This window comes from Scyliorhinus torazame, chromosome 2, assembly GCF_047496885.1.
Source record: "Scyliorhinus torazame isolate Kashiwa2021f chromosome 2, sScyTor2.1, whole genome shotgun sequence".
NCBI classification, from domain to species: Eukaryota; Metazoa; Chordata; class Chondrichthyes; order Carcharhiniformes; family Scyliorhinidae; genus Scyliorhinus; species Scyliorhinus torazame.
The window spans coordinates 380,895,031-380,922,356 of record NC_092708.1 but is presented as its reverse complement, the minus strand read 5'-3'; the positions used below and the strand labels follow the sequence as shown (position 1 = coordinate 380,922,356).

The 27,326-nt window shown below is 50.9% G+C and overlaps 1 protein-coding gene across 2 annotated transcripts in view; it reads left to right on the top strand.

Moving 5' to 3' along the window:
* The window catches only part of ism2a (isthmin 2a), a 93,019-nt gene that overhangs the window by 12,924 nt on the left and 52,769 nt on the right, over positions 1-27,326 (top strand). For both annotated transcript variants that reach the window (XM_072493584.1, XM_072493583.1), the window contains exons 2-3: positions 16,481-16,732; positions 24,227-24,542. In XM_072493584.1, coding sequence (XP_072349685.1) covers positions 16,481-16,732; positions 24,227-24,542 — 568 coding nt within the window. The remainder of the gene's footprint in view (positions 1-16,480; positions 16,733-24,226; positions 24,543-27,326) is intronic.

Sequence of the window (27,326 nt, the reverse complement as noted above, 5' to 3'; positions counted from 1 at the left end):
TATTGTTGGTGATGGACAAGCTTTGAGGAGTTGCTCGCTGCAGAGTTTCCAGCCTCTAACCTGCTCTTGCAGCCAGAGTATTTATATGCCTCATCCAGTTCAATTTCTGGTTCATGGTAACTCCCAGGATTCGGTGAGTGGGGCATTCAACAATGGGAATGCCATTGAATTGTGGAGATGGTCACCACCTATCACTTGCGTGGCATGAATGTTACTTGCCATTTATCAGCCCAAGCCTGGATATTGTCCAAGTCTTGCTGCATTTTGCACTGATACTCTCTGAGGAGTTGTGAAGGCTGCTGAACATTATACAGTCACCAGCAAACATCCCCACTTCTGACCTTATGATGGAGGGACGATCATTGATGAAGCAGCTGAAGATGGTTGGGGCCGAGGACACTACCCTGAGGAACTCCTGCAGGGATGTCCTGGAGCTGAGAGGATTGACCTCCAACCACCAGAACCATCTTCCTTTGGCCGTGGCATAAGTCCAGCCACCCAGCGGAGGGGTTCCCCCTGATTCCCATTGACTCCAGTTTTGCTCGGGCTCCTTGATGCCACACTCGGTCAAATGCTGCCTTGATGTCCAGGGCAGTCACTCTCCCCTCACCTCTGGCAATCAGCACTTTTGTCCATGTTTGAACCAAGGCTGTAATGAGGTCAGGAGCTGAGGGGCTCTTGCGGAATCCAAATTGAGCTTCCGCGAGCGGGTTATTGCTGAGTAAGTGCCGCTTAATAGTACTGTGAATGACTCCTTCCATCTCTTCACTGATGACCGAGAGTGGACCGATAGGGCAGTAACTGACCGGGTTAGATTTGTCCTGCTTTTTGTGGACAGTATGTACCGAGGCCATTTCCAGATACCAGTGTTGTAGCTGCACTGGGGCAGCTTGGCTAGGGGTGCGGCAAATTCTGGAGCACAAGTCTTCAGTACCATTGCTGGAATGTTGTCAGAGCCAATCGCCTTTGCCTTCAGCCGTGTCTTGGTATCACGTGGAGTGAATCGTATTGGCTGAAGACTGACATCTGTGATGCTGGGGACCTCCGGAGGAGACCGAGCTGGGTCATCCACTTGGCACCTCTGGCTGAAGATTGTTGTGAATTATTCAACCTTGTCTTTTGCACAGATGTGCTGGGCTCCTCCATTATCGGATATGGGGATATTTGTGGCACCTTGACCTCCAGTGAGTTGTTTAATTGTCCACCACCATTCACAGCTGGACGTGGCTGGACTGCAGAGCTTAGATCTGATGCGTTCCTTGTGGGATCGCTTATCTCTGTCTATCATGTGCTGCTTCTGCTGTTTGGCGGACAAGGGGCGGAACCCCCCCCCCCAACGCCGGGTGGGAGAATCGCCCAGGTGCCGCTCGAGTCCCGCCACGTCGTCCCGACGCCCGCACGCGATTCTCCCCCCCCCCCCCCCCCCAAACCGGCGCGGCGCGAATCACGGCTGGCTGCTGGGAGGATCGCTGCTTGCCGTTGGTAATGGGCGAGCGGGCGACTTCCGGTTGCGAGTTATGCGGAGCTAAGCTGCACGATTCGGCAGCTCCCGCGATTACAGACTTTCGGGCTCGCTAGAGGGGCCCCAACGGAATTTCTTTAGCAGACAGCCCGTGGGGAAGAGAAGAGAGAGGTCCCCTACCAACTTTTATGGACTGGACCCAAAGTGCAACGGCCAAAAAAGCGGCATTGGAGCAGCGGGGGAAGCGAGGGAAAAAAAGCAAAATGGCGGCGGCCGGGGACAAAGAGGAGATGCAGGAATTCATCAAGCACTGCTTCGAGGAGCTGCGTAAGGAGATGCTGGCGCCTATGCTGCCGGCAATTGAAGGACTAGGGATAACCCAGAAGGCCCACGAGGTGAAGATCCAGGAGGTCCAGAAAAGAGTGAGTGAGAATGAGGACGAGCTCTTGGGCCTGGCGGTGAGAGTGGAGCGGCACGAGGCGCTACACAAGAAGTGGGCGTGAAGACTCAAAGACCTGGAGAACAGGTCGAGGAGAAATAATCTGAGGATCCTGGGTCTCCCAGAAGGAGTGGAGGGGGCCGATGCTGTGGCATACGCGGGCACGATGATCGGGGCGATGATGGGCGCGGAGGCTATCATCACAGGGGAGGCTATCATCACGTAGACCTGTTGGCCCCGCTACTAGTGAGGACCTTTAACGAGGCAAGAGAGGAGGGGACCCTTCCCCCGACAATGTCGGAGGCAACAATTTCCTTGATTCTAAAGCGAGACAAGGACCCACTGCAATGTGGATCGTACAGGCAGATCTCGCTCCTCAATGTGGACGCTAAGTTATTGGCAAAAGTGCTGGCCACGAGGATTGAGGACTGTGTCCCGGGGGTGATTCATGAGGACCAGACGGGATTCGTAAAGGGCAGGCAATTAAACACTAATGTGCGGCGGCTCTTAAACGTGGTAATGATGCCATCGGAGGAGGGAGAGGCGGAGATAGTGGCAGCTATGGACGCGGAAAAGGCCTTTGACCGAGTAGAGTGGGAGTACCTCTGGGAGGTGTTGCATAGGTTTGGGTTCGGGGGAGGGTTTATCAGCTGGGTTAAGCTCCTTTACAGAGACCCGGTGGCGAGTGTAGTGACGAACCGGCGGAGGTCGGAGTACTTTTGGCTGTACCGAGGAACGAGGCAGGGGTCCCCCCTGTTGTTTGCATTGGCGATCGAACCCTTGGCCATATCACTGAGGGAGTCTAATAAATGGAGGGGGGTGGTCCGAGGGGGCGAAGAGCATCGGGTGTCGCTATACGCGGATGACCTGTTGCTGTACATGGCGGACCCAATGGAGGGGATGGTGGAGGTCATGCAGACTCTGAGGGAGTTTGGGGAGTTCTCGGGCTATAAGCTCAATGTAGGGAAGAGTGAGCTTTTTGTATTACAGGCAGGGGACCAAGAAAGAGGGATAGGGGACCTGCCGCTGAGGAGGGCGGAGGGGAGCTTTCGGTATCTGGGGATCCAGATAGCCAGGAGTTGGGGGGCCCTACATAAACTGAATCTGACGAGGTTGATGGACCAAATGGAGGAGGACTTCAAAAGATGGGACATGTTACCGCTCTCGCTGGCGGGTAGAGTGCAGTCGGTCAAAATGGTGGTCCTTCCGAGGTTTCTGTTTGTGTTTCAGTGCCTTCCCATCGTGATCACCAAGGGCTTTTTCAAGAGAGTAGGTAGGAGTATTATGGGGTTTGTGTGGGCGAATAAGACCCCGAGGGTAAGGAGAGGGTGCCTGGAACGCAGTAGGGACCGAGGAGAGTTGGCGCTGCCAAACCTAGGGAGCTACTACTGGGCAGCAAATGTGGCGATGATCCGTAAGTGGGTTATGGAGGGAGAGGGGGCGGCATGGAAGAGGATGGAGATGGCGTCCTGTAAAGGAACGAGCTGGGGGGCGTTGGAGACGGCACCGCTGCCGTTCTCGCCATCAAAGTATACCACGAGCCCGGTGGCGGCGGCAACGTTAAAGATCTGGGGCCAGTGGAGACGGCACAGGGGTGCAGTGGGAGCCTCAGTGTGGTCCCCGATCAGGGGTAACCACCGGTTTGTCCCGGGGAAGATGGTCGGGGGGTTCCAGGGCTGGCATCGGGTGGGGATTAGAAGACCCGGACTTTAACCACCTGAGATATTGCTCCCGCCACTCCTCTCCAATATTTGGAGTAGTGGACGAACCGGGAGTGCAGGAGGCGAAAGAGGCCGGCATTCTGGCCTTTGCGTCCCTGGTAGCCCGGCGAAGGATCTTGCTAATGTGGAAGGAGGCGAAGCCCCCCCAGCCTGGAGGCCTGGATAAACGACATGGCTGGGTTCATAAAGCTGGAGAGGATTAAGTTCGCCTTGAGAGGGTCTGCGCAGGGGTTCTACAGGCAGTAGCAACCGTTCCTAGACTATCTCGCGGAGGGTTAGAGGAAGGTCGGTCAGCAGCAGCAGCAACCCTGGGGGCGGGGGGGGGGGGGGGGGTGGGGGGCATAGGGGATTGCTTGGGGGGGTGGATGAGCAGGAGATAACATGAAGGGTGGGGGAAACTGGCACGTGCGGGCGAGAGCCAGTGTATAAAGCTATATAAATATACCATTTTGCCATGTATATATCTTGCTGAGTGCGATTTTGTGTTATTTTGTTACGCGGGGGGGGTTTATTGTTTGTAAGGGGAAAAAATTGTGTTGGTAAAAAACTTTAATAAATATATATATTTTTTTAAAAAGGTAATAGCGAGCGACGATTCTCCAGCCCAAATGGGCCGAGCGGCCTGCCCAACACGACAGGTTCCCGCCGGCGCCATCCACACCTGGTCGCTGCCAGCGGGAACAGCGCAGGAATGCTTGGGTGGCGTCCTGTGGGGGGGTTGACGGGACGAGGGGGGTTCCTGCACCGGGGGGGGGGCACAAAAGGGGTCTGGCCTGCAATCGGTGCCAACCGATCGGCGGACCGGCCTCTCTGAAGGAGGACCTCCTTTTCTCCGCCGCCCCGCAAGATCCACCCGCCACCTTCTTGCGGGGCGGGCGCGGGGAGGACGGCAACCACGCATTCGCGGGTGACATAATTTACGCGGCGCCGGTCGCGTCATTTACGTGGCGCCGCTTTCACGCGGCGCCAAGGCCCGGCGCGCGTAAATGACGTGGCTCTGCTCCTAGCCCCCCGGGGGTGGGAGAATAGGGGGCTGGGAATGGCCTCTGACGCCGGAGTGAAACACTCCGGTTTTCACTCCGGCGTCGGGACTTAGTCTCCCGATGGGAGAATTGCGCCCAAGTAGTCCTGTGTTGTAGCTTCGCCAGGTTGACACCTCGGGCGAAATTCTCCGTAATCGGCGCGGTGTCCGCCGACCGGCGCCAAAAACGGCGCAAATCAGTCCGGCATCGCACCGCCCCAAAGGTGCGGAATCCTCCGCATCTTGACCGGCCGAGCCCTAACCTTGAGGGGCTAGGCCCGCGCCGGACTGATTTCCGCCCCGCCAGCTGGCGGAAAAGGCCTTTGGTGCCCCGCCAGCTGGCGCGGAAATGACATTGCCGGGCGGCGCATGCGCGGGAGCGTCAGCGGCCGCTCACGGCATCCCTGCGCAGTGGAGGGTGTCTCTTCCGCCTCCGCATGGTGGAGACCGCGGCGAAGGCGGAAGGAAAAGAGTGCCCCCACGGCACAGGCCCGCCCGCGGATCGGTGGGCCCCGATCGCGGGCCAGGCCACCGTGGGGGCACCCCCCGGGGCCAGATCACCCCACCCCCCCCAGGACCCCGGAGCCCGCCCGTGCCGCCTTGTCCCGCCGGTAAGAGAGGTGGTTTAATTCACGCTGGCGGGACAGGCATTCTAGCAGCAGGACTTCGGCCCATTTGGGCCGGAGAATCGCTGGGGGGGTGGGGTGCCGCCAACCGGCGTGGCGCAATTCCCGCACCCACCGAATATCCGGTGCCGGAGAATTCGGCAACCGGCGGAGGTTCGGAGAATCTCGCCCCTCATTTTTCGGAATGCCTGATGTTCCTCTTGGCACGCTCTCCTGCACTCTTCAACGACTGTTAATCCCCAGCTGGGCGATCAGTTCAGGACAATTAGTGATGGGCACCAAACAGTGACACCCACAGCCTGCCAAAATAAATATTTAAACAAATATTGCATTAGCTTTTAACTAGAGTCGCACCAAGAAAGGTTTTCAATATTTTTGCCAGAAAGTAATTTAACTGGTCTCCTCGTTGAGTGGTTGGATGTATTCTTGGAGGATGTATCATATGACTGTCCTAATAAGAGCAGGAGTAGGCCATCTGGCCCCTCGAGCCTGCTCCACCATTCAATGAGATCATGGCTGATCTTTTGTGGACTCGCCTCCACTTTCCAGCCCGAACACCATAACCCTAAATCCCTTTATTCTTAAAAAAACTATCTATCTTTATCTTAAAAACATTTAATGAAGGAGCCTCTACTGCTTCACTGGGCAAGGAATTCCATAGATTCACAACCCTTTGGGTGAAGAAGTTCCTCCTAAACTCAGTCCTAAATCTACTTCCCCTTATTTTGAGGCTATGCCCCCTAGTTCTGCTTTCACCCGCCAGTGGAAACAACCTGCCCGCATTTATCCTATCTAGTTCCCTTCCATAATCTTATATGTTTCTATAAGATCCCCCCTCATCCTTCTAAATTCCAACAAGTACAGTCCCAGTCTACTCAACCTCTCCTCGTAATCCAACCCTTCAGCTCTGGGATTAACCTAGTGAATCTCCTCTGCACACCCTCCAGTGCCAGTACGTCCTTTCTCAAGTAAGGAGACCAAAACTGAACACAATACTCTAGGTATGGCCTCACGAACACCTTATACAATTGCAGCATAACCTCCCTAGTCTTAAACTCCATCCCTCTAGCAATGAAGGACAAAATTCCATTTGCCGCTTTAATCACCTGTTGCACCTGTAAACCAACTTTTTGCAACTCATGCACTAGCACACCCAGGTCTCTCTGCACAGCAGCATGTTTTAATATTTTATCATTTAAATAATAATCCCTTTTGCTGTTATTCCTACCAAAATGGATAATCTCACATTTGTCAACATTGTATTCCATCTGCCAGACCCTAGCCCATTCACTTAGCCTATCCAAATCCCTCTGCAGACTTCCAGTAACCTCTGAACTTTTTGCTTTACCACTTATCTTAGTGTCGTCTGCAAACTTGGACACATTGCCCTTGGTCCCCAACTCCAAATCATCTATGTAAATTGTGAACAGTTGTGGGCCCAACACTGATCCCTGAGGGACACCACTAGCTACTGATTGCCAACCAGAGAAACACCCATTAATCCCCACTCTTTGCTTTCTATTAATTAACCAATCCTCTATCCATGCTACTACTTTCCCCTTAATGCCATGCATCTTTATCTTATGCAGTAACCTTTTGTGTGGCACCTTGTCAAAGGCTTTCTGGAAATCCAGATATACCACATCCATTGGCTCCCCGTTATCTACTGCACTGTTAATGTCCTCAAAAAATTCCACTAAATTAGTTAGGCACGACCTGCCCTTTATGAACCCATGCTGCGTCTGCCCAATGGGACAATTTCTATCCAGATGCCTCGCTATTTCTTCCTTGATGATAGATTCCAGCATCTTCCCTACTACCGAAGTTAAGCTCACTGGCCTATAATTACCCGCTTTCTGCCTACCTCCTTTTTTAAACAGTGGTGTCAGGTTTGCTAATTTCCAATCCGCCGGGACCACCCCAGAGTCTGGTGAATTTTTGTAAATTATCACTAGTGCATTTGCAATTTCCCTAGCCATCTCTTTTAGCACTCTGGGATGCATTCCATCAGGTCCAGGAGACTTGTCTACCTTTAGCCCCATTAGCTTGCCCATCACTACCTCCTTGGTGATAACAATCCTCTCAAGGTCCTCACCTGTCATAGCCTCATTTCCATCAGTCACTGGCATGTTATTTGTGTCTTCCACTGTGAAGACCGACCCAAAAAACCTGTTCAGTTCCTCAGCCATTTCCTCATCTCCCATTATTAAATCTCCCTTCTCATCCTCTAAAGGACCAATATTTACCTTAGCCACTCTTTTTTGTTTTATATATTTGTAGAAACTTTTACTATCTGTTTTTATATTCTGAGCAAGTTTACTCTCATAATCTATCTTACTCTTCTTTATAGCTTTTTTAGTAGCTTTCTGTTGCCCCCTAAAGATTTCCCAGTCCTCTAGTCTCCCACTGATCTTTGCTACTTTGTATGTTTTTTCCTTCAATTTGATACTCTCCCTTATTTCCTTAAATATCCACGGTCGATTTTCCCTCTTTTTACCGTCCTTCCTTTTTGTTGGTATAAACCTTTGCTGAGCACTGTGAAAAATCACTTGGAAGGTTCTCCACTGGTCCTCAACTGTTTCACCATAAAGTCTTTGCTCCCAGTCTACCTTAGCTAGTTCTTCTCTCATCCCATTGTAATCTCCTTTGTTTAAGCACAAAACACTAGTGCTTGATTTTACCTTCTCACCCTCCATCTGTATTTTAAATTCCACCATATTGTGATCGCTCCTTCTGAGAGGATCCCTAACTATGAGATCCTGAATCAATCCTGTCTCAATACACAGGACCAGATCTAGGTTCCCTCGTAGGTTCCATTACATACTGATCTAGGAAACTATCGCGGATACATTCTATAAACTCCTCCTCAAGGCTGCCTTGACCGACCTGGTTAAACCAATCGACATGTAGATTAAAATCCCCCATGATAACTGCTGTACCATTTCGACATGCATCAGTTATTTCTTTGTTTATTGCCTGCCCCACCATAATGTTACTATTTGGTGGCCTATAGACTACTCCTATCAGTGACTTTTTCGCCTTACTATTCCTGATTTCCACCCAAATGAATTCAACCTTATCCTCCATAGCACCGATGTCATCCCTTACTGTTGCCCGGATGTCATCCTTAAATAACAGAGCTACACCACCTCCCTTGCCATCCACTCTGTCCTTCCGAATAGTTTGATACCCTTGGATATTTAACTCCCAGTCGTGACCATCCTTTAACCATGTTTCAGTAATGGCCACTAAATCAGTCATTCACGATGATTTGCGCCATCAACTCATTTACCTTATTCCGAATACTACGAGCATTCAGGTAAAGTACACTTATGTTGGCTTTTTTACCTCTGTTCTGAATCTTAACACCTCGATCAGTAACCTCTCCTAAGTTATATTTCCTCTTAACCTTTCTCCTAATTTTCCTTGTCGTTGAACCCATATCTTCATGTAACAACCTGCCGCGTCGCTTACCATTAATGTTTTCACTACCCGTTTTATTCCTTTTAGTATTCCTGGTCCTATTCACTGAGCTCCCCTCAGTCACTGTACCTTGTACTGTCGCCCTTTTTGATTTTTGACTATGGCTTCTCTGCCTTACACTTTCCCCCTTACTGCCTTTTGTTTCTGTCCTGTTTTACTACCTTCCAACTTCCTGCATCGGTTCCCATCCCCCTGCCACATTAGTTTAAACTCTCCCCAACAGCTCCTGGCTTTAACCACCTCGCTTGGTTAATAATAATCTTTATTAGTGTCACAAGTAGGCTTACATTAAAACTGCAATGAAGTTACTGTGAAAATCCCCTAATTGCCACACTCCGGCACCTGTTCGGGTACACTGAGGGAGAATTCAGGATCCAATTCACCGAACAAGCTTATCTTTCATGGAAACCGGAGCACCCGGAGGAAACTCACACAGACACGGGGAGAACGTGCAGACTCCGCACAGACAGTGACCCAAGCCGGGAATCGAACCTGGGACCGTGGTGCTGTGAAGTAACGGTGCTAACCACTGTGATACCCCGTTCTCCTCCCCCCCCCCCACCCCTGTCACCCTCAATTTTGCAATCTGTTTATAACTAATTAATTTTTTTAAATTCTGAAAGTGAAAGCAAGGAAAAATAATTTTTTAATGCCATAATGATTCAGCTGTCATCGTTGCTGTGTCCATTGTGCCTGTGCGCGTACTGACTGATACTTCCACCTGAGCCTAACCTTGCCACATAGCCCAAGTATTCCATTGCCAAGTATTTTTCCAATTCCCTTTTGAACATTACTACTGAATTTGCTTTGACCTCCACTTCAGGCAGCGCATTCCAGATCACAGCAACTCGCTGCCTTTATATTAAAAAAAAGACATTTTTGTGGGCAGCAAGGTGGCGCAGTGGTTAGCACTGCTGCCTCACGGCGCCGAGGTCCCAGGTTCCATTCCGGCCCCGGGTCACTGTCCATGTGGAGTTTGCACATTCTCCCCGTGTCTGCGTGGATCTCACTCACACAACCCAAAGATGTGCAGGGTAGGTGGATTGGCCGCGCTAAGTTGCCCCTGAAATTGGAAAAAAAAGAATTGGGTACTCTAAATTTATAAAATAAAAGACATCTTCACTCCTCTCCTTTCTGGCCCTTTTGCCGGTTATTTTGAAAGATGTTTCGCAGAACTGACATCAAAAAGATAGCTTTACCACATCCTGCATTGTAGATGATATATCTACGCTATGCCCACCACAAAATAAAATCCACCGCTGAAATGCTTTGAAAACATGACTTTATTTAGTGGATGAGGACGCCTACGTTCACTGGAGTTTCAAAGAATGAGCGGGGATCTCGTTGAAATGTGTAAGATTCTGAGGAGGGTAGATGTGGAGAGGTTGCTTCATCAGGCGGGAGAGCTTGGAACTAGAGAACACAATCTCCAGATAAAGGCTCGATCATTTGGGAATGAGATGAGGAGTAATCTCTTCGCTCCGAGGGTTGCGAATCTTCGGAATTCTCTACCCCACACAGCAAGTAGGAACATTGGAGGAGAAGTCAGCCTTTCACCCCCGTGTGCCTGCTCTACCATTCGGAAAGAGCACGGCTGGTGTGGCTATGGTTGCGGGAGGGCCATCTTTGAGTATGATCGAGGCAGCGATCGATAGATCCTGAGATTCTTAAGGGAGTCGAAGGATAATAGGGACAGGGCGGGAAAGCGGAGTTGAGGCAGAAGACGAGCTATAATCCGAGTGAATTGGTCGCAATGAAGGAATGGTAATGCTATGCTCGCCCGCTGTGAATCGGAGCACGGGAAACCGCAAAAGGATATAAAAAGCAAGAAAGAAAAATCATGTACCTCAGGCAGTGAGAGAACAGAAACACTTACTCTGTGGGTTGGGAAGGTTTCCTTTGCCACTGGAATTTGGTGAATTATTCCTCGGCAGGGATGTCGTTCTCCGAGCTCTCAAAAGCAACCTCTTCTCTTTTGTTGTTCTTCAAAGAAAATTGATTTGCTTGAGTACCTCGCAGTCTTCCCTTCTTTAAACAGCGCCGCCCTGGTGGAGGCAGCTCCTCCTCCACGGAGTGATTCCTTTTCCCTTCCTCTGATTTTCCTGGGCCTCTTCTCCCCCCCCCCCCCCCCCCCACCCCGGTTTCGAGTCCCATCCTAGGACCTGACGGCCAAGAAAAGTGTGCTCACAACATGGCCAAACAGGATGATCACCAACCTGAAAATCCTTCCAATGCACAGCAATGATGAGAGTGGGGGAGAATCCTGCTTAACCATGTTATAGGAAAGAGTGTTGGCGCCTCTACCACCACTACCCCTAGCTCCAGACTACAACATGCATGTAAAAGTGCATGTTGCCCTAGCAACGCAGACTCCCTGAGTGATCTGTAACACCACCACCACCAAACTCTTCAATGCCCCTCAGTTCCATGTCTCAACTTGCCTCCTCTGGTCTTCTATACCCAGTTTATAATACAGGCCCCCCCCCCCCCCCTCAATTTCATCCATCAATGGCAGAGAGCAATTTGCCATCCCTGCCTTTGCACCCTTCGTGAGCCGAGATACCTCTCTCACCTTCCCTGCAGGAAACAAAACGCTCCTCCAAATCTACCTCTTCAATCACACCTTAAATCGTCTCTGCACTAGGAACGGGCCAATCAGCCCTGTAATTAAATCCTAGCTGATCCCCACCTGAACCGCTTTGGTTCCATTTCCGTTAATACCCTTGTTTAATAGAAATCTGTCGATCTTAGTTTTTCAACTGACTGAGCCATTTTTTGAGTTACAGATTTCCACTATTCTGTGTGAAGAAATGCTTCCTGACATTCATTACCCCTGAACGGCCCAGCCCAAATGCTCTTGACTCACCCACCGGGGGCAATTACTTGTCCACCTAACTTATCAAATCATTTAATAAACTTGAACACCTCCGTTTGATCATTACTTAATCTACTAGTTGCAAGTGGTAGTCGATGCACCCTGTTCTCATGATTTTCCCCTTTTAACTTCCACTTGATGTCTATTTGCCTTGAGACATATTCATGTAAACAAAAGGGTCAATTATTGCTGAAAATAGAGACATGCCGCTGAAGCTTTTCATCTTACACTCATCAGGATAAATGTAAGAATACTAAATTCCAAACAATGACAATAATTCGTTTGAAATTTGGCATTCTTGCATTTGTCCCGATGTGTGCGAGTTTAAAAAAAACCTTGGCAACAAGTCTCTCCTTCCTGCTCTGTAAGTTGCTGTTGAGAAAGGAGAAGGCGAGCCGCATGCTGGCGCACCAGCTGCGGAGGCAGGCTGCGTCCGGGGAAGTAGTGAAGATCCGGACTGGGGCTGGGGTTTTGGTGTCAGAGCCAGGCAAGATAAAGAGGCATTTAGAGAGTATTACCAGGGACTTTATGAGGCAGACCCAGGAGGAGAGGAGACGGACATGGGGTGGTTTCTGGACGAGCTGGAATTTCCCCAGGTGGAGGAAGCAAAGAGGCAGGCGTTGGAGGAACCCCTGGGGCTGAGGGAGGTGCTGGATAGTATCAGGGGTATGAAGTCGGGGAAGGCCCCTGGGCCGGATGGGTACCCGGCAGAATTTTATAAGGAATTTGCGGCGGACCTGGCACCACATCTGTAAGGAGCGTTTAATGAAGCGCTGGAGAAGAGGGATTTGCCGGAGACGATGATGCAGGCAGTAATCACACTAATCCCAAATAAAGGGAAGGATCCGGTGGAATGTGGGTCGTATAGACCCTTATCACTATTGAACACGGATGTGAAATTATTGGCTAAGTTGTTGGCGGGGAGGATGGAGGATTGTGTCCCGGGGGTGGTTGCAGAAGATCAACCAGGCTTCGTGAAGGGCAGGCAGCTCGCGAGTAATATAAGACGGCTGTTGAATGTGGTGATGAATCCGTCGTGAGCTCTGGTACCGGAGGTGGTGGTGTCCATGGACGCGGAGAAAGCATTTGATCGGGTGGACTGGCGGTACGTGTTCGAAGTTTTGGGAAGGTTTGGGTTTGGGCCGAGATTTGTGGCATGGGTGCGGTTGCTGTATGTGGCGCTAAGAGCGAGGGTGAGGACGAATGATGCGAGCTCACGAAGCTTTGACTTACACAGGGGTATGAGGCAGGGGTGCCCGCTGTCGCCGCTGCAGTTTGCGCTGCCCATACAGCCATTGGCGATGGCTCTCATGGAGTCGGCAGAGTGGCAGGGGATAATGAGGGGACAGAGGGGGCATCGGTGGTCGCTCTATGCCGATGACCTCTTGCTGTATGTTTCGGATCCGTTGGAGAGTATGGGAAGGATTATGGGCCTGTTGGGGAGGTTTAGAGGGTTCTCGGGATACAAACTGAATGTAGGGAAAAGCGAGGTATTCCCGGTGAATGAGCTGGCAAAGCGGGCTAATTTAGGGGGGATGCCATTTACGGTAGCGAGGGATCGGTTTAGGTACTTGGGGATTCAGGTAGCGAGGGAATGGACGGGGCTCCATAAATGGAACTTAACAAAGCTGGTGGAGGAGGCCAGGGAGAATCTTAAGAGGTGGGATACACTGCACTTAACGTTGGAGGGGAGTGTCCAAGTGGTGAAAATGAATCTTCAGCCGAGATTCTTGTTTATCTTTCAGGCTCTCCCGATCTTTATACCAAAGGCCTTTTTTCGGAAAGTGGACACAATCATCTCTGACTTTGTATGGGCGGGGAAGGTGCCGAGGGTGGGGAGGACCCTGCGACAGAGGCAGAGGCAGCAGGGGGGGTTAGCGTTGCCAAACTTGCTTCATTATTATTGGGCGGCGAATGTGGACAAGGTGCGGCAGTGGTGGGAAGGAGAAGGGGTAGAGTGGGTTAGGATGGAGGAGGAATCTTGTAAGGGGTCTAATTTGAGGGCTATGGTGACGGCAGCATTGCCAATGGCTCCGAGTAGGTATTCAGGGAGCCCAGTGGTGTAGTCCATGGTGAAGATATGGAATCAGCTGAGGAGGCATTTTAGGGTGGAAGGGATGTCGGTGCTAACGCCGCTGTGCGAGAATCATGGGTTTGAGCCGGGGGGGATGGATAGTATATACAGGAGGTGGGCTGGTCAAGGTGAGGGATTTGTATTTGGAGGAAGGGTTCACCAGTCTGGAGGAGCTAAGGGAGAGGGTAGAGCTGCCGAGGGGTTTCGAGTTCAGGTAGCTACAGGTTAGGGACTTTGCACGAAAGGTCTGGAAGGGGTTCCCTAGATTGCCGGGATACACCCTGCTGGAGCGACTGCATTTCCGGATGTGGAAGGGGAAGGAAGAATTGGGGATATATATAAGTGGCTGGGGGAGCAGGGAGGCGAGCGGGTGGTGAAGATCAAGGAGAAATGGGAAGCGGATTTGGGACTGGAGATCAATTGGGGAGTATGGAGTGAGGCACTGCGAAGGGTAAACGGGACCTCCACTTGTGCAAGGATGAGCCTGATACAGTTTAAGGTGGTGCACAGGGTGCATATGACTCGGGCGAGAATGAGTGCGTTCTTTCAGGGGGTAGCAGATGAGTGTGAGAGGTGTGGGCGGGGGCCAGCGAATCAGGCGCACATTATTTGGGGTTGTGAAAAATTGGGAAGATTCTGGGCGGGTGTGTTCGCGGTCTTAGCCAGGATAGTGGGGGAGGGAGTGGACCCGGACCCTTTGGTGGCGATATTTGGGGGTTCAGAGAAGCCGGAGATCAAGTCTTGGCCTTCGCCTCTCTGATTGCACGGCGGTGAATTTTGCTGGAGTGGCGGTCGGCATCGCCACCGGGGGCAGCAGCGTGGTTGGGTGACCTGTACGACTTCCTGCGGTTAGAGAAGATAAAGTATGAGTTAAGGGGCTCAGCAGGGGAGTCTGAGAAAAGGGAGGGATGTTTGTGACCGTGTTTGAGGAGCTGTTCGTCGCGGTGGGGGGGGGGGGGGGGGTGAAAAAGGAGAAAAATCTGTACAAACTGTATAAGAGTGTTTCCCGGGGGGTTTATTTGCTGTAACATACTTTGATACAAGTTTGAATAAAATGCGTTTTATTTAAAAAGAGAAAGGAGAAGATAGGTTCAAATATCCTTCTGTTTTCATTCAGGAATCCATATTTCTGTTTCAAAGGTAGATCGATTTCAATTTAAATCGGACAACATTTTGTTAAAACTATTATCAATAAATGTTTTGAGAGAAACCACCGCACTCTCGATGTTACAGTCTAACTGGTCAAAAATATAAAAATGGAAAGAGAGTCAACCACCTTACGCTTGGTTTAAAATAACATTTAGGGGGCGGCATGGCGCGTGCAGTGGTTAGCACTGCTGCCTCACGGCGGCGAGGACCCAGGTTCGAACCCGGCCCCGGGTCACTGTCCGTGTGGAGTTTGCACATTCTCCCCATGTTTGCGTGGGTTTCGCCCCCCACAACCCAAAGATGTGCAGGCTAGGTGGATTGACCACGTTAAGTTGCCCCTTAATTGGAACAAAAAAGAATTGGGCACTCTAAATTTAAAAAAAAAGACATTTACAAATATGTTCCAAACCACGCGCATTTCTTTCACCAAAAAGCAATTAAACTTTGATTGACCCCGGGGTCTGTTCAAAGCCACAAAATAGATGAGGTAACCCCAGCATAGCTCCGTCTCAGCAGCAGAATAATACATTGTGCGTCACACAGTAAGGCACTGCTGCTGTTTTAAGAGGAACCGTGTCTGGCTGGGAGTAATTCCACGAGAGTAACTCCAGCAGTCAATAAATTCAATCCTTGCAGAGCTGAGTGAGTTAAGGTTTTCATTTGCACTGTTGGGGGATGAAGGTGTGCTTGTTTAGATTTTGGTGTTTTTCTGTTGGTCAATCGTGTGGGGATTGTTTGATGTTGGAGTATGTTTGTATGAACGGGGGGGGGGGGGGAACAATAGGTGGGAGACTATCCGGTGTCAGAGATGGGGGCCACCAAGCTAGCTGGGCGGACTAGCTCACAGAAGCGCAGTGGGGGGTGTGCATATGTTTGGTTTATCAAAGGGGTTGGGTTACAGAATGTTGTTACTAGGGGAGGGGAGGAGGGGGGAAATATTCTGCTGACGAGGGAGGGACTTGGGCTAAGGGACAGAGAGGAGGGCGGAGGCTGCCTGGGGGCGGGCCAGTGGAGGTGCGGAGCATGGGCTGGAGGCGGGCCCAAAAAAGGGGATGGCTGGTCGGCGAAGGGGGAGGGCAATGAGCCCCCCAACTAGGCTGATCACCTGGAATGTTCGAGGGTTAAATGGACAGGTCAAGAGGGCATGTGTGTTCGCGCATGTTAGGGACTGGAGGCGGACGTGGTAATGTTGCAGGAGACACACCTTAGAGTAACTGACCAGATTAGATGGGGAGAAATTTCTTCACCCAGAGGTGGGTCGTTTCTGTGGAATTCGTTACCACAGGAAGTAGTTGAGGCCAAAACAGTGCATGTTTTCAAGAAACAGTTAGATATAGCACTTAGGGCGAAGGGGATCAAAGGATATGGGGGAAAGCAGGGTTAGGCTATTGAGTTGGATGATCAGCCATGATCATAATGAATGGTGGAGCAGGCTCGAAGGGCCGAATGGCCTCCTCCTGCTCCTATCTTCTATGTTCCTATTGGCACAATAAGAGTCAACACTTTCAACAGCTGGAGGAATGGGTTGACAGTAAATTGAATCAACAGACTACATCTTCTATTTCACAAAAGGACGCACGCTCTTTTTCCGACTGCCACCCTGGTCTCAATTTTCCTTTCCATTCCAAAGGTCAAAAGCCATTCAATGACAAGGTCAACTCAAACGCCAGAGCCGATGCGGGAAAATAACAAGCTGGAGAGTTGGAAGCAGAGCAGCCAGCAACGTCACAAGCGCCGGTGGTCACCCCAACGGGCCCAAGGAACCCAGGCACAGCCGGAATTTGGCACCAACCTGGAGGAGGTGGACCCTTTCGTCCTGGACCTGAAGAATTTCCCTGACCTGACGAACGCCGATCTTAACACTCAGAACCCAAACATTCAGGTGAGAGAAGAAGCGATTGCTGTACCCGGCCTTGTACGCGTGGCAAAGCCTGGGGACAAGAGATGGCCCATCAAGCCTCTCCTTTTCACAGGCCATGGCCACCTGTCATAATGTAGACTTTGCCTCACCATTCAATCTCCTGAGAGAATGATCTGAATAAGCAACACCCACACGTTATTGAACAAACTTGTATTTTACGTTTATTTTAGCAGTTCAACAAGGGGTTGTGTGCAGTGTAATGAGGTTATCCACTCCGGTTGCAATATAGGAAGGCAGGTTACGACTTGGATTGTAAATTGAGAGAGGTGGATACTCAGCGAGACCTTGGTGTCCTCGTGCATCAGTAAGCGCGCGGGTACAGCAGGCAGTAAAGGTGGCAAATGGTATGTTGGCCTTCATAGCGAGAGGGTTTGAGTATAGGGATAGGGATGTTTTACTGCAATTGTATAACGTATTGTAGCAGTGGCTGTTTAACACAGGGCTAAATAGCTGGCTTTGAAAGCAGACCAAGGCAGGCCAGCAGAACGGTTCAATTCCCGTAACAGCCTCCCCGAACAGGCGCCGGAATGTGGCGACTAGGGGCTTTTCACAGTAACTTCATTGAAGCCTACTTGTGACAATAAGCGATTTTCATTCATTCATTCATTCATTGGTGAGGCCACACCTGGAATGTTGGCCGTGATTTAACAGAAATGGGCCGTTTCGAGCCCGTTTAGCCAGGTGATTCCCGTCGCTTGCAGTGCCGAGGAAGACCCCGCTGTCGAACGGCACTCAGCTTCATATTGGGGTCTCGGCGAGGAAGGTCCCACCGAGGCCCCATTTCAGAAGAGATCGGGGCTCCATTTAAAAAGACTGAGGCACTGACTCGGTCACAGTGAGAAAGGAAAGATTATATAATTCTGCCATAGATACAGGCACGAGATAACAGATGACAGCAAATCTTGCAGCTGAAGGTTTTGAGCAGTTTATACATCAGTCAGTGAATCATCCGGACAGACAAATGAACCGTTGCCCTGACAACCCTTTCACATCCACACTGATAACCTTTGACTTGATGAGCCCTGGCCTGATCACCCTTTTTTTTAATAAACATTTTATTGAGGTATTTATTGTTTTATAACAGTAACAGAAGAAACAGTGTACATACAATTATAAACATAGTGCAAAAGCCACCTTCCTCTCTCACAGGTCCCACCTTTTCTAGCCTCCTACTCTACACTAAACTACCCCCACAGCCCCCTCCCCCTTTCTGCTGACGGTTAATCCTCCCTGAAGAAGTCGACGATCGGCTGCCACCGCCGGACGAACCCTAACAGCGACCCTCTCAGGGCGAACTTGATTTTCTCCAGACAGAGAAAGCTAGCCATGTCAGTTAGCCAGGTCTCCGACTTCGGGGGCTTTGAGTCCCTCCAAGCTAATAGTGTCCGTCTCCGGGCTACCAGGGAGGCAAAGGCCAGAACGTCTGCCTCTTTCTCCTCCTGGATTCCCGATCTTCCGACACCCCGAAAATCGCCACCTCTGGACTCGGTGCCTCCCTTGTTTTCAACACTTTGGACATGACGTCCGCAAATCCCTGCCAGAATCCCCTAAGCTTCAGGCATACCCAGAACATATGGACATGGTTCGCTGCTCCTCCCGCACACCTTGGGCACCTGTCTTCCAGCCCAAAGAACCTGTCATGTGGGCCCAGTGAACAACCTTAAACTGTATCAGGCTGAGCCTGGCACATGTTGTGGACGCGTTGACTCTACTCAATGCATCCGCCCAGAAAGCGCCCTCTATCTCTCCTCCTAACTCCTCTTTGGCCTGATAACCCTTAAGATGCTCCAGCAGCCCTGGTAACACATCCCTGGTAACCCCTTGTCCCTTCTACATTCTGAATGCTACCCTGTGCACGTTGGTACTGCCCCAAGATCCTGTAATTCTACATTATTTATGTTCTGAATCATGGTAAATGATAGGGGCCATTATACCAGAGGTTCTCAAACTTTCCAGCCTGACTCCACCTAAAAACTCATCAGAATTAGTGGAATCTGTAGCAGCTATACATATTTTGCTAATAAATGTATGTGCAATATGTTTTTAAAATGAAATAGAAGTAAATTATTAACTGGTGCCAGAAGTGAAAGCATCAATATTTTCATATTATAAACATTGATACTTACGAGAGGGCAGGTTTCCAAAATATCCTATAAAATCATCGTAATCTTGGAACTAATATTTATCTTAAATCTACGTTGATCAAAATCAACAGTAACATAAATCTTATAAAACACCATTGTTGCTGTTTGCACTTACAATTCCTCGTGCACGCACTGGCGAGCTGGTCTAATTGTGTAACGTCACATGAAGGGTCTGGGCTGTTCTCTAAAGTGGCCTCGACCATGGCATTGCATTGTGGACCAGCCCGCAGACCACTCGGAGGGACCTCACTCGGAGGGACCTCACTCGGTGTGGTGGGGCAGTGGGTGCAGGGGGGCAGTGGGTGCGGTGGGGCAGTGGGGGCAGTGGGTGGGGCAGTGGGTGCGGTGGGGCAGTAGGTGCGGGGGGCAGTGGGTGCGGGGGGCAGTGGGTGCGGGGGGCAGTGGGGGCAGTGGGTGGGGCAGTGGGTGCGGTGGGGCAGTGGGTGCGGTGGGGCAGTGGGTGCGGTGGGGCAGTGAGTGCGGTGGGGCAGTGAGTGCGGTGGGGCAGTGGGTGCGGTGGGGCAGTGGGTGCGGGGGGCAGTGGGGGCAGTGGGTGGGGCAGTGGGTGCGGTGGGGCAGTGGGTGCGGTGGGGCAGTGGGTGCGGTGGGGCAGTGGGTGCGGTGGGGCAGTGGGTGCGGTGGGGTAGTGGGTGCGGTGGGGCAGTGGGTGCGGTGGGGCAGTGGGTGCGGTGGGGCAGTGGGTGCGGTGGGGCAGTGGGTGCGGTGGGGCAGTGGGTGCGGTGGGGCAGTGGGTGCGGTGGGGCAGTGGGTGCGGTGGGGCAGTGGGTGCGGTGGGGCAGTGGGTGCGGTGGGGCAGTGGGTGCGGTGGGGCAGTGGGTGGGGCAGTGGGTGCGGTGGGGCAGTGGGTGCGGTGGGGCAGTGGGTGCGTCATGGGGAAGTCTGGGTAGAAAACTGTCTGAAAGGATTAAGAACTGAGACTAAATCTGCTTGACAGGTGTGTCATAATATGCACTCATGCACATCATGAGGTGAAAGCAGGCAGTGACAGACACCCAGGTGAGCCAATCAACATACAGAACAGAACACAACCAATCACCAGACAGAACACCAGAGGGGGGCTTCCAACTATAAAACACACGAGGCATCAGCACTCCGCCTCTTTCCACTGGTGATAACTGTAGTGACAGTCAGGGTGTACAAATCATTCAACACCTTCTACACGTGGATCAGGGCTAGCCTGGTCTAGATAGTTAGAGTTTTTAGAGTAGTAGAGAGTCAACCCACAGTCAGCTGTGTGCAGTGTTACAGAAGTTCAATAAATCGTATTGAACCAACGCCTACGTTTGGTGTATGCTTTATCGTTTATCTGCAGCGTGTTGCAGTCCGTGTTACCCCAGGGTGAATAACACGACAAGGTGATGCCGATGGCAAATGTGCTGGCATGGATCCGCTCATTTACATCCTAATTCGTACATCGAAGTGGGGACTGGGACAAGTATACAGAGCACAAATGTAGTGATGGGAAAATTATGTGTCGGTGAAATTTAAAGGGATTTGAACCATTAGACCACACCTGCAAATATGGTGGTATAATCATGGTGGGCATAGCTGACATTGGGGGTGCAGGCGGCTGGCCTCGGGTGTGGGCGTGGCTGGCCTTGGGTGTGGACGTGGTTGACCTTGGGTGTAGACGTGGCTGGGTGGGGGTGTGGCTGGCCTCGGGTGTGGGCGTGGCTGGCCTTGGGTGTGGGCGTGGCTGGGTGGGGGTGTGGCTGGCCTCGGGTGTGGGCGTGGCTGGCCTTGGGTGTGGGCGTGGCTGGCCTTGAGTGTGGGTGTGGCTGGGTGTGGGCGTGGCTGGCCTTGGGTGTGGGCGTGGCTGGCCTTGGGTGTGGGCGTGGCTGGGTGAGGGCGTGGCTGACTTTGGGTGTGGGCGTGGCTGGGTGGGGGCATGGCTGGGTGTGGGCGTGGCTGGGTGGGGCGTGGCAGACCTTGGGTGTGGGCATGGCTGGGTGTGGGCGTGGCTGGGTGGGGCGTGGCTGACCTTGGGTGTGGGCGTGGCTGGGTGAGGGCATGGCTGACCTTGGGTGTGGGCGTGGCAGACCTTGGGTGTGGGTGTGGCTGGGTGGGGGCATGGTTGGGTGTGGGCGTGGCTGGGTGTGGGCGTGGCTGGCCTTGGGTGTAGGCATGGCTGACCTTGGGTGTGGGCATGGCTGGGTGAGGGCATGGCTGGCCTCGGGTGTGGGCGTGGCAGACCTTGGGTGTGGGCGTGGCTGGGTGGGGGCATGGCTGACCTTGGGTGTGGGCGTGGCAGACCTTGGGTGTGGGCGTGGCTGGGTGGGGGCATGGCTGACCTTGGGTGTGGGCGTGGCAGACCTTGGGTGTGAGCGTGGCTGGGTGGGGGCATGGCTGACCTTGGGTGTGGGCGTGGCAGACCTTTGGTGTGAGCGTGGCTGGGTGGGGGCATGGCTGACAATGGGTGTGGGCGTGGCTGACCTTAGGTGTGGGCATGGCTGGGTGGGGGCAAGCATGGTTGACCTTGGGGGCGGGCATTTGCTATACCTCAGTATAGCAAAAATAATTTTCCTTCTTGTAATTCAAATGTAATTATCTGTGCCCCCAGAAAACCAACCAGCTAACAAATTCCATTCACCTGGAAAAGGCAGCAGGCAGTGTGGAGAAACGTATGAGTAACTTCAGATTGGGCAATCCCACATCATTTAAATGGACCCTCGCTGTTCGAAGGAACAATTTCTGTCTCTTGTCCCCCCCCCCCCCCCCCACCCCCCACCCCCAATCCCACCAAGTCCCTTGAAATGGTCGTCAAAGACTCACGGTGGACATTGTATCTCGTCAGATAAACCCTGAATAATAATAAACAGACACAAAGAAGATATGTTCCAATGGGACAATGAACGATGATGGTTTATTAGCTGCTGGGGCCCTTTTGGGTGGTTATGTCCCTGGAGGTTAGCGAGCCCAGAGTTTAAAAATAATAAAAAGTAAGGATGGAAAAATATTTGTTTTTACCAGAATCTCGATGGCCTCAGGGAAATCAATGAGGTATTTATGATGCATTTTCCCTCAGGAGGTTGAATGAGGGGTAAGGAGAGACTCCACAGGGGGATACTTGTCTAGCCAATGGTTGTCATGACATCACAAGGTGGAGGTAGATATCTGATACCCATCTCCTCTACATTTTCCCTTGTGCATTAGGACCCTGTTATGGGCCAGGGCTTAGAAACTGCAAAGTGTATTACGAAGCTCACCTGACCTATAAGTTTTATGTTGAATTTGGCTAGGATGAGAACAAGAGCCTTCACTTCAGGTGTGATTCATCAGACTTCCTGGGCGTTTTTATCAAAACAAAGTTTATTACAAGAATTTAGTTAAACTATATAAATCACTTGGCAAGAATTTGTCATCAATTGCAAACATGAAAAAACACAACAGCTACAGTAATCTATGTATATATCACTTAATGAACCCCCCCTTAGCTGTTCCAATTCAATACAAAATCCAATAAACCAAAACCCCTTTCCAGGGCGTGGCCCAGCACACTGTCATCTCACTTGAATGGGACTGGTCCTTTCCCTGAGATTCTGGTCCAGTTTCCAACCAGCAGATTCAAAACTCCTTCAGGAAAGCAACTCTAGCTTTAAGGTTACCGAGGCAGTTCGCCACACCCAGTGTGCTTTTAGTTCACTGGAAAAGCTTTAAAATAAAACAGAGAAAACAGGGAAGCTTCCTGCAGCTTAACACAGTGCTTTCCAAAACTGCTGCTGCTTCTGCAGTCCGAACGACCAAACCAGAAATGAAACCAAAACACAACCCCCCCCCCCCCTTACCTGACAGCCACAGCCCAACTCCACCCACAAATGACATTACTGAAGTCGTGCGACAAGCCATGTAGTAAAACAAAACCATTCTTAAAGGGATACTCACATGTCAACTCACATATCATTTGAGTCAGCTTAACCTGAACTTCTCTCAAACCTACCAACTGCGTAGCTAAACTGAGCCTTTCACTGACCAGTCACAGAGCCTTTCACTGACCAGTCACAGCAGACCATCTCCATACACCGGACACCTGGTGTGGCTCCTTGGCATCTTTCCTCTCGCTTAGAGTGACTGGCCCCTCTTTGTATGGGCGGGGAAGTCGGGGAGGACTCTGCTACAGAGGCAGAGGCAGCAGGAGAAGCTGGCGTTGCCGAACTTGCTTCATTATTATTGGACGGCGAATTCGGACAATGTGTGGTGGTGGTGGGAAGGAGAAGGGGTAGAGTGGGTTAGGATGGAGGAGGAATATTGTAAGAGGGCTATGGTGACGGCAGCGTTGCCAATGGCTCCGAGTAGGTATTCAAGGAGCCCAGTGGTGCAGTCCACAGTGAAGATATGGAATCAGCTGAGGAGGCATTTTAGGGTGGAAGGGATGTCTATGGTAACACCGCTGTGCGAGAATCATGGGTTGAGTCCGGGATACACCCTGCTGGAGCGAGTGGAAGGGGAGGGAAGAATTGGGGATATATATGAGTGGCTGGGGGAGCAGGGAGGCGAGCGGGTGGTGAAGGTCAAGGAGAAATGGGAAACGGACTTCGGAATGGAGAATTCCATTGGGGAGTATGGAGTGAGGCACTGCATAGGGTAAATGGGACCTCCTCTTGTGGAAGGATGCACAGAGTGCATATGACTCGGGCGAGAATGGGTGGGTTCTTTCAGGGGGTAGCAGATGAGTGTGAGAGGTGTGGGCGGGGGCCAGCGAATCACACGCACATGTTTTGGGGTTGCGAAAAATTGGGAAGATTCTGGGCGGGAGTATTTGCGGTCTTAGCCAGGATAGTGGAGGAGGAGGTGGGTCCGGACCCTTTGGGGTTTCAGAGAAGCCGGAGATCATGTTTGTAATAAAATACATTTTTTAAAAAAGAGTGACTGGGCTTCCAGATGTTTAATGGACCCTGTCGGAGATAAACAGCTACAATGCACTGTACAAATGGGCATAAGCTTTTGAACTGTGTCTCAAACCTACATGATAGCATTAAATCATTTCAGTATAGACGATTAGGGAGTGATGTAATTGAGATCTTTAAGATCATTAAAGGAGTTGTGACTATTTCCTTTGGAGCCTAGAATAAAGGGGTATTATAAAGCAGACACTTGATTTACTGTGCCAATTTCCTGACAAGTAAATAGGTTAAAAATACCCCCTACATGTCCGCAATGCCAAATTTGACATGAATGTGGTAGCATTGCTCAGAGAGGGCAACCTTGAAATTAGTGCTGGACAGTTCAAGGGTGGAATTGAGGAACTGGTAATCTGTTAGATAACCTGAGACATGGCTTATCTGCTCGTCAGGTCACGATTGAGGTGGTGGATGATCCTCAGGCGGAAATTGAGATGGATCTTCTGAAGGGCAACCGAAACGACTGGTCCATCACCTCTGCCGAATGGCTGTCCCACAAAGACATCTTCTGGCCTTTGTTTTGGGAGTATCCAGACTCGACTGAAGTCGGCAGCTTGGATTCCTCCAATGGAATGGATGACGATGACGAAGATGATTATTCTGTGGAGTACGAGGGAGAAGACACGTTCCTCAGCACTTTGGATGGAGCCTGGGATCGGAACTGGCCTTTACAGAAGAGCTGGCCCTCCAAGGAGAAGTTTAGCTATGGTGAGTCTGTTATAAGGTGAGAGGTCCTTTTGATTTTCTGGGCATCTGACGGTCATCATATCAAGGTGAGGGGTATGAGACCAGGGGCAGCACGGTGGTGCATTGGTTAGCACTGCTGCCTCACGGCACCGAGGATCCAGGTTCGATCCCGGCTCTGGGTCACTGTCCGTGTGGAGTTTGCACATTCTCCCTGTGTCTGCGTGGGCCTCACTCCCCACAACCAAAAGATGTGCCGGGTAGGTGGATTGGCCACGCTAAATTGCCCCTTAATTGGAAAAAAGAATTGGGTACTCTAAATTTAAATTTTTTTAAAAGGTGAATGGGGCTAAATCACAAAGATGACAATTTATCACCGAGATTTGCATTTCCTCTTCCCACTTCCCTCTCTGAGCAATGCTACCACATTCATGTCAAATTTGGCATTGCGGACATGTAGGGGGTATTTTTAACCTATTTACTTGTCAGGACATTGGCACAGTAAATCAAGTGTCTGCTTTATCATAGATTATCATAGAATTTACAGTGCAGAAGGTTTATAATCCTCTTGCTCTTATTTTCCATTGGAGGCAATCCAAACCAATCCTGCCAATTTTGGAAATATTGGGTTTAAAATGATCCCATTGCAATCTTAAAATCTATTGAGGTTAGCTGGCCAGATTGGGAATTTCGTGTCAGTACCTGGGCACATTGTCCAGAGGGTCGAACAACTGGCATCCCTGAGCTCTTATAGGGATCCAATCCTTCAGTTTTGGGGTGCCGTCCAGGACTTTGGAGCTCCGCCCCCCCTCCCCTCCCCCCAGCTTACCCCCCAATGCTGCAATTGATCACCACCACCCCCTCCTGACCCTTCCGGGCATTCCCTACCCTGCCCTGGGGACTGACCTTGGGAACAGTCCCGGGACTTTTGTTGCAGACAAAGCACTGCAGTACCTCTTCTAGCCACTGCAGCACTGCACCTGGATGGGTTGGAGTGCTAACAGCTCTTGTGGGTGGGACTTCCTTCCAAGGGCGGCTGGAGATCCTGCCCACTGCCAATTAATGCTCAGTTGAGTGTTAAATGGCAGTGGGCATCCGAGAGTCGGCAGGGGCACGTTACACACTGAGTCTCAAGAAGGTGACTGCCGAGTGCTTGCCATCCTTAAAATTCTACCCGAGGAATCTTTGTTTCTACCTAATTGCATTCCTGGGAGTTCTGTGTTTCTCCCCTCAAAGAACAAAGAAAAGTACAGCACAGGAACAGGCCCTTCGGCCCTCCAAGCCTGTGCCGACCATGCTGCCCAACTAAACTACAATCTTCTCCACTTCCTGGGTCCGTATCCCTCTATTCCCATCCTATTCATGTATTTGTCAAGATGCCCCCTAAACGTCACTATCGTCGCTGCTTCCACCACCTCCTCCAGCAGCGAGTTCCAGGCACCCACTACCCTCTGTGTAAAACACTTGCCTCGTGCATCTACTCTAAACCTTGCCCCTCGCACCTTAAACCTATGCCCCCTAGTAATTGACCCCTCATTGATAGACAATGGTGTTTGATGTGTTTCATAGTCTTTTTTTTAATTTGAAAGTTTGTTTATTCATGCTTTACACATTAACAATCAAAAAACACAAGTATGCAAGTATCACAAAGAAAGATCAAGTTAATAATTTAAACACTATACCGAAACCTCCTAACAACCGACGGTGTCTAGATCTTTAAAAAGGAAATAAACAGTTACCATCTCAGGTAGAATCCCTGATGGTGATTTTAATTTTCTCCACGCGCAAGAAGGCATTAGGTTCCCCAACCAGCCTGAGGCACTGGGTGGGATGGGAGGCCTCCAGCCGAGGAGGATCCGCCTCACTGAGGCAACATCTGCCTCTACCCCAGAGTGAACTGCTGGTGAGTCCAAAACCCCAAATATGGCCACCAGCGAACATGGGAGGAAATCCAAACGGAGTATCTCCGACATGGTGCTAAAAAGGGAAGCCCAGAAGTTGCCGAGTCTGGGGCAGCACATGTGCGTAGGGTCAGCTGTGGCAAGCGAACAGCATTCACATCTGTTCTCGACAGTCGGGGGAAAACCCCCACTCATCCTCGCCTTATTCAAGTACGACCTATGGAGCACCTTGAACTTAATTAGGCTAAAGCAGGCACATAGAGGATGTGGCGTTTACCCTGTGAGTATAGGAACCAGTTTATTCTCCCATTACGCCCTCAATAGTCATTCTTTTAAAATCATTTACGGGATGTCTTATGGTCTTATGTGGGCTTCACTGGCTAGGCCAGCATTTATTGCCCATCCCTAATTGCCCTTGAGTAGGTGGTGGTGAGCTGCTGCCTTGAATCGCTGCAGTCCATGTGGTGTAGGTACACCCAGAGTGACATTAGGGAGGGAGTTCCAAATTTTGACTGAACGACAGTGAAGGAATGACTGATATATTTCCAAGTCAGGGTGGTGGGTGACTTGGAGAGAAACGTCCAGGTGATGGGGTTCCCAGGTATCTGCTGCTCTTGTCCTTCTAGATGGTAGCGGTCCTGGGTTTGGAAGGTGTTGCCTAAGGAACCTTGATGAGTCACTGTAGTGCATCTTGTAGATGGTGCACACAGCTGCCACTGTGCGTCGGTGGTGGAGGTTTTGAATGTTTGTGGAAGGGGGAGCAATCAAGCTTTGTCCTGGATGGTGTTGAGCTTCTTGAGTGTTGTTGGAGCTGCATTCATCCAGGCCAGTGGAGAGTATTCCATTACACTTCTGACTTGTGCCTTGCAGATGGTGGACAGGCTTTGGGGGGTCAGGAGGTGAGTTA